Here is an 8,293-nt window from a genome sequence, read left to right on the forward strand (position 1 = left end):
CTAGGCCAGCCCGCCGCCTCTTCCACTCATCAGAGACTTCACAGCCCTCTATGTCAACATCACCAAGGCCGCATTCCGTTAGTAGCTGCACTGGATCAGGTGAACCACCAGGCAAATGAGTGTAAATTGTTGAACTATTCAAGATTGTTCTGGCCACAAGAGAAATGCTAAGCTGTGGAGACAGAAGCTCCCAAATCTCATCATGTTTCCAGTTAGATATGGACTTGGACCACTGGTAAACAATATTGTTTATTTGGGACAGGGATATGAGTTATAGTTCATGCTGGAGGTGTCAGGAACGAGAGAAGGAAGGCTGGTCCATGAAACCGGATGTGCTGAGCCAGTGCAGGAAGGAAGATGAGTTGACACCAAAGCCGGGCAGGATGATGTGGAGGTAGCCTGGAGAAGCAGAACAGGAGGTTTACCCCACACAATGTACTCTTTTTGTGGCAGTAATATGACAGCACGTTGGAGCCTCACTGTCCCTACCTTTTCAGGCATTCCCGGACCAGTCCACCGGACCAGAAAGCTGGGTTCTTATAAGCGGGGTTGACCAGAAGGGAGGCATAGCAGGAGCCAGGATCTCCATGCCGGCCGACTGGGCAGGCAGCTTTAAGGAGACAGGACAGGCAGAATGATGGAGAATTGGGCAGGCCAGGAACAGCACACAGCACTGGCGGAGAGGTAACCGGATAGGTGGGGAAGATTGACACTGAACTAGGTGCACGTGGAGCTGGGTGGCAGGAGACCAGCTGGCTGTGTTGAGTAGTACTGGGGGGAGAGGGAGAGCAGCGCCAAGCTTTTCAAGACTGGTGCTGGATTGCTGAACTAGGAAATGCCAAGCAAGCAGTGTTGAGTATTGCTGGAGAACCGGGCAGTGAGATGGCAGGCAGGCAGAGTATACACTGGGTCTCTAAGATGTCAGGCTGGTGGTGTTAAGTTGTGCTTGGAGACCAGGCAGAGTGGAGGCGAGTTGGCAGAGGGCTTGCTGAGTTGTCAAGCTTGTGGTGTTGAGTAGAGCTTGGAGGTGGAGGCATGTAGACAGAGGACTTACTGGGTTGCTGAGTAGAAGAGGCATCAGGCTGGCCATTAAAAATGGGGAGATGTCAAGCTGGTTGAGCCGAGGAGCACTTGGCAGCAGAGTGTAGACCACTCTGTCATGGTGCTAGCTGAGCGGAGGAGCTCTATCAGGCTGAGTTGACACAGGAACAGCTAACTGCCAAACAGGTGCGAGACACAAATCATTAGAGTTTCACAGGAAAACAATGCAGACCAGGGATTGCAGGAACAAAACCTTCAAGTGGAAAGTCGGCCAGAAAGCAGTTGTGTGAACAGCAAAAACTGACTGGCAAGGAGGAAGCAGCCCTGACTAAATATCCAGAGTATAAATGGCACATGGGCTTCGGCTGTGCTGCTCCCTGCCAGCCATGCCTAGCTTGACCAAAAGTCCAAGGAGAGGGCTTTTTGGTTGTTCCAAGAGTGAATAAGAACTCAGCTGATCATAGGGCTTTTTCTTCAGTTCTCAAACCATTAAAAAGTGTAATTAAAAGGAAAGGAGATGTAACACGGTGATAAACATGCCTCTGTCCCAATTAGTTTTGAGTGTATTGCAGGCACCAAACTCTAAATGTTTATATTTACAAAATACAATTAAGTTGGTCAGTGAAAACATTAGAAACCTTTTCTTTGTATTTTAGTAAAACTTCAGGCAAGTTAACAAATGTAAGGACTGCTCGAATACAACAGTGAGCGAGTCACAAAAATAGACGGACCCAGGTGGCTGACTTTGGTGCAGACAGTGTAGTTTATTTACAGTGCTGTACAAGTGACAAGAAATGAACAGAGGAACAATGGAACCGGGTGTTGAGCATAGGAGTGTACACAGTCAATGATGGAGATGATGAGAAGAAGACCGGGCTGCGGACACTGGGACTCACTCCTTGGGCCTATTTCAAGAAGGCGGTTCAACAAACTCAGAGTTCAAACCTGAACTCTGAGTTGACTTACTCAGAGTTGGAAAACTCGGAGTTTTCGGTTTCAGAACAGCTGAAAAGAGTTGGTTTAATCAACTCTGAGTTGTCTGACTCAGAGTTAGGCGCGTGCCACGCGACTATAAAAAGCCCTGAACAATGGAGTGAAGAAATTACGAGTCACCATGGCAACAGGACCAAGCCAACCTATCAGCAGAAGGTTGGCAGCTGGCCGTGGCTGGGCTGGTGCATGGTGCTCAAACTAGCTGTTATATTGTCCCTAATTTGTTTTACCAAATCAGTTAATATGCCACTGAGTGCCTCATGTGTTACAACTTGTGTTTGCCTGGGCATCATAACCTTAATAGATGCACTGAGAGACTACCACAAGTCTGGAACCTGAAAGACAAGGAGCGGGGCAAAGCCGCACCCTAGGTATGCTACCCAGGACACAGGGAGGTAGCAGAGCGGAGAGTGTGGGACCACAGGACCGCAGCCGGCAGAGCGTAGAGGATCGCTGGACAGCAATGCCACGGGTAGATACGGCACCAAGTGTGACCGGTGGACTTCTGCATTGTGTTTTGACTGGGACGTGTGTGGTGGCTGAAGGACCAGGACTGCGTTTGGAGGCGTGCTCCGTTTAATCTGACAACGTGAAATAATAATCAGCACCTAGCATGTGCTGTGGGACCTCAAGCCCAATCTCTTCCCAGTGGAACATATCAAAAGGATGCAAATATTACGATAACATACCTGACAGCATGAAATAATAATCAGCACCTAGCATGTGCTGTGGGACCTCAAGCCCAATCTCTTCCCAGTGGAACATATCAAAAGGATGCAAATATTACGATAACATACCTGACAGCATGAAATAATAATCAGCACCTAGCATGTGCTGTGGGACCTAAAGCCCAATTTATATAAAAAAAAATACATCATGTTAGTGTGTTAGGTTGTCGGAACAAAGCTAAGTAATTAGCACCGGCAAATGTCATAACAGCGTAATGACAGTACATGTATGAGTATCAACAGTTATTGGTTATGCAGAAGAAGTAAAAATGAGGATGTGGGCACAAGAAATGAAAGGATTACAACAGATAATAAACTGACCTCTTCCCAGTGGAACATATCAAAAAGGAAGAGGGTATGACACAACATCGTATTTATATGACAGACAATGGGGCAAACGAAGAAGAAACAAGGCGGAGCTGGAGGTCGCAACCCAATACACAACATATAGGGAGGACTTGGGCTCTGGATGTCAGGTATGGATAAACAGTGATTAAACCTAATAAACAACTTTGTGTAATTATATGTTATAAAATGGTGACCCGGTTACACAAACATGTTTTTCTAAAAGTGCAACATTGAAAACTAAGCACCTGATATCCAGAACAGTAGCATGACAACCCAAAACCCACTTTACACTGCAATCTGTTTGAATTATGGGTATCACTCATTTGAACCTCAGTAATTACAAACATTCAGGACATTTAAACATTGTGCACAGCATAAGCTGAACACAGAAACCATTTTGGTCTACACAACACAGCCCCATTGAACACAGACAAACCCATACATCACATGATCTGTGGTTTTTGGCCACAGACTTTGCCTTCCCTGTGCAGTGTACTCATTAGAACAACATTCTTGCCTTTCTTTGGCACACACAAACCTACACATCACATGAGGGGCAGAGTTTTCTTGAGTGTGTGTTGCATATGTATGTCTTGCACTTGATGCATGTATATTGTGTTTTTCTGTCCTTTGTGGGTCCACACACTCCACAGTGCTTCTGTTGCCCGGTGCTGGCCACAACCTAGAATAATGAAAAGATAAGAAATTATACTTAGCACCTAGTTTCTCTCTCTCTCCCAAAGCAAGTGTCTCACATTCAGTTTACTGCAACAGCATCACACACTTACCTCAGGCTCTACAGATGGTTGTTGCACAGAAGGTGTAGCCAGATGATAATCAATGTCAGCCTCTTCTTCAAAGTCACTATACAGTGCCTTGCGAAAGTATTTGGCCCCCTTGAACTTTGCGACCTTTTGCCACATTTCAGGCTTCAAACATAAAGATATAAAACTGCAATTTTTTGTGAAGATTCAACAACAAGTGGGACACAATCATGAAGTGGAACGAAATTGATTGGATATTTCAAACTTTTTTAACAAATAAAAAACTGAAAAATTGGGCGTGCAAAATTATTCAGCCCCTTTACTTTCAGTGCAGCAAACTCTCTCCAGAAGTTCAGTGAGGATCTCTGAATGATCCAATGTTGACCTAAATGACTAATGATGATAAATAGAATCCACCTGTGTGGAATCAAGTCTCCATATAAATGCACCTGCACTGTGATAGTCTCAGAGGTCCGTTTAAAGCACAGAGAGCATCATGAAGAACAAGGAACACACCAGGCAGGTCCGAGATACTGTTGTAGAGAAGTTTAAAGCCGGATTTGGATACAAAAAGATTTCCCAAGCTTTAAACATCCCAAGGAGCACTGTGCAAGCAATAATGTTGAAATGGAAGGAGTATCAGACCACTGCAAATCTACCAAGACCTGGCCGTCCCTCTAAACCTTCAGCTCATACAAGGAGAAGACTGATCAGGGAACAAACGGGCCTGAGAAAAGCTAGAAAGAACTGGCAAGGGAGTGAACGAAGAGCAGGGACTAAATAGGGAGAAACTAATCAGGTGCAGCTGGTGACAAGCAGGTGTAAAGGATAGCATAATCAGGGTAAGGGAGAGAAAACAGAGTGAGGGAAGTGAGAAAGTAGGTGCAGCCGGGCGAACCTGACAACAAATCACAGATTTTAGTTTTTATTGCATTTTGAAAAATGTCCCCACTTTTCTGGAAACTGGGTAAGTATTTTGATATAGGTGTATGTTGATCAGCTCTCCTTCTACAGTCATTTCTGCATGTAAATAGCAACTCTTCATCCCCACTGAAGGGGGCTTAATATTGCTTTATTACTTCACACTGCATGCACCTTCTGACAGGTTCTGTCTGTTGAGTATTTACTAGAACTCCATTTCACATCTACTGTCTACATCTACTTTTTAATAGTCCAGCAAACTTTGACACAAAATCAGCGCAACAGAGCACATTACTTCTTGGTTCATTGAAGCAAGCTGTTGTATGCAGACATACACACTCTTTGGGACTCAGGATTTGGGGCTTGTTATTTTACTGATGTATGATGTAAGTGTGAATCTTATGATGGCAGACTGATCTTTTTATTATTTTGTATAAAAATCACAAATATTTTGTCTTCTAAAATAGGAATCATTTACTAAACTTAACAAAAATTAAAATGCTCCTATTTGCTTAAAAGGACTGAAATACCAGGTGTTTACAAAGATTACACTAAAAAGTCCACAGATGTCTTTGTGTTCAACAACTAGAAACTGATTTTAAGAATTGACAATAATATAGCACAATAATAGTCCTTAAAATAGTTACAGAAAAAGTACAATTGTTTTGCAAGCAAAAACCAAAACCCTGTCCAAGTCTTCCAACTGCTGTTCTCACATAATAAAACTTAAATTATGATCATGATAAACATGTCATCTTTTACTGCAATGACAGCATGTCATGACCTGGTAATGCACCAAGCATCCATCTTGTGTTGCAACAAGTAAAATCTTAAGTATTCTACAGTATACATCTGTTCTTTGACCCAGTGCATCCATAAGACTACTGAGACAGAGAGAACAGACAGACAAGCATAAATCCAGCTTGAGGAGGTTTTATATCTTGTTTTTCTGCTGTTTAACTGAAATGTGTAAATCAGCAACTGTCAGCCTATTGTGACTTCAACATTCATTGTTCCAGTAAAACCCAGTCTTATAAAACTTCATTTGGTCACAAATGGAGTGTTTTATAGAGCCTAGAAATGCATCTAGTGCTGTTTGCTGGTCCATTACTGATGCTCTGGATGTTAGCTTCTCCCAGCAGTATGCTTCCTTTTATTATACCCTAATAGCTACTGAACCCAATTTACTAAGATAGTACTCAGTCTGAGAACAATTCTTCATCTGTTATCATGTAAACCTGACCACTTCTCACTTGTTACACTTTACATGTGAATGCAGTAATCTGCAAGATCCTCAACAATTTCAACAATAATCACATGACCCTGACTGTTTACAAGCCATTCTGTGTTTTACAGCAGCATGTAAAAGTGTTCAGTCCTTGGGCTTGTTTCATGTTTTACAGATTCACAGCTTTATATCACAGTGGATACAGATCTTCTGCAGATATCTGCAGGAACGTGTTTTCACGTGGGGGCACGGTCATACAATAACCGTCTTGATTCTGTGTGGAGGACTTGTCAATACACAGGCTACTTAAGAACTTTAATTTAAAAAATGACATAAAATCTATAGGCCAGAGAAAATTGCTGCTAATAAAAACGGAACAATATCCATGCTGCTTATCCTGAAGAGGGTCATGGGGGTGCTAGAGCTGGGTCATGTTGCCAGTCTATCACAGGTTTGACACAGAGACAGACAACCACGCACCTATAGGCAATTTAGACTCACCAGTCAAGCTAAGCTGCATGTTTGCACCTGGAGAGAACCCACTCAGGCACAGGGTGAACATGCAAACTCTGCACAGAAAGGCACCAGGTGAGGCGACAGCACTAACCAATGAGCCACCATGCTGCCTCTGAACAGAATCTGAGATCCAAAATGGTAAATGGACTGTATTTATATAGCGCATTATTCCACAGTGTGTTGCACTGGCCAAAGCGCTTTACAGGAGATGATACACCATTCACCCATTCACACACAACATTCACACACCGATGATGACAGGCTGTCACACAACGGCACTAGTCAAGCAATTCGGGGTTCAGTGTCTTGCTCAGGGACACTTAGGCATGCAGGGAGACCAGGAGTTGAACCACCAACTTGCAGGTTAGGAGATGACTGCCCTACCTTGTGAGCCACAGCCACCCCAAAAGGAACCTCATTGATTCTACAGGCTAAGCTGTCACAAGCACTTGCTAAAATGTAGGAACTCAAGTCTGTTTGTTCAATAATTCATCTGTCATTGTGCAGAAAGTTGCTGTAGGAGGGTGTTGGTGAGAGAGAGCTGCTGAGCTGAGGTGATCCTTGAGACTCGCTGATCAGACATCAAATCCATGCACAGAAGCCACACAAAATAACACATAAAAGCAACTCATGAGCCATGGTGATAAATATTCTGCACATCATCATCATCATCATCATCATCATCATCACCTTTATTTATATAGCACGTTTAACACAGCCAAAGCTGACCAAAGTGCTTTACACAATATCACTAAAACCCGTTAAAACACAATAAGACAAGCAGAAGCAATAAACACAACAGTAAAACACACGAAAACAACCACCCATCAGAAAACAAAAAAGGCTCAACAAGACAGAGGCTCATACTGGTTCGAACGCCAAAACGGTACAGATGAGTCTTCAAATAAGTTTTAAAAGTGGACAACGAGGGGGCCTGCCTAATGTAAAGGGGCAGTGCATTCCACAACTTAGGAGCCCCCACAGAGAATGCTCTGTCCCCGCTAAGTCTCCTCCTAGCCCTCGGTGTCTCCAGGAGCAGCTGATCAGAGGCACCAAGAGGGATGCAGCAATTCTGTGAGATCAAGGGGGGCCAGACCATTTAAAAACTTAAAAACAAAAAGAATCTTAAAATGAAATCTAAAACACACCAGCAGCCAATGTAGAGAAGCCAAAATGGGTGTCATATGGTACCTTTTGCGCCCTCCAACCAGTAGACGAGCAGCAGCATTTTGGACTCTCTGAAGGCGGGCAAGGGATGCCTGACTGAGCCCAAAATATAGCGCATTACAATAATCCAGACGAGATGTAATGAATGCATGTATTACTCTCTCAAAATCCTGCCGCGAAAGAAAAGGCTTTACCTTTGCCAGCTGCCGGAGATGATAAAAACTGGCCTGTACAACCGCATTCACCTGATATTCCATTCTAAAATCAGAGTCTATTTTAACACCCAGGTTTGTAACAGTCGACTGCACGTACCGTTCTAAGCAACCCAAATCAACTGGGGAAAAGTCACTGGAGTTATTTGGGCCAAACACTATAACTTCGGTTTTCATGTCATTTAACTTTAACAGATTTAAAGCCATCCAGTTCCTAACGTCATCATAACATGACAGTAAAGAAACAACTGAGGATGCGTCCCTTCCCCTCATTGGCATGTACATCTGCACGTCGTCCGCATAACAATGAAAAGAAACACCATGTTTTCTGAAACTAGAGCCAAGAGGAAGTAAATATAAAGAAAAGAGCAGGGG

The 8,293-nt window shown here is 43.6% G+C and overlaps 1 protein-coding gene across 1 annotated transcript in view; it reads right to left on the minus strand.

The window, feature by feature from the left end:
• Positions 1 to 292: 292 nt before the first annotated feature.
• The window catches only part of LOC109972646 (piggyBac transposable element-derived protein 4-like), a 19,954-nt gene continuing 11,953 nt past the window's right edge, over positions 293 to 8,293 (minus strand). Inside the window, 2 exon segments of the mRNA XM_020621653.1 lie at positions 293 to 399; positions 523 to 610. Of these exon segments, the coding sequence (XP_020477309.1) occupies positions 293 to 399; positions 523 to 610 (195 nt within the window).

Source organism: Monopterus albus, unplaced genomic scaffold (assembly GCF_001952655.1).
Source record: "Monopterus albus unplaced genomic scaffold, M_albus_1.0 scaffold264.1, whole genome shotgun sequence".
Lineage (NCBI taxonomy): Eukaryota > Metazoa > Chordata > Actinopteri > Synbranchiformes > Synbranchidae > Monopterus > Monopterus albus.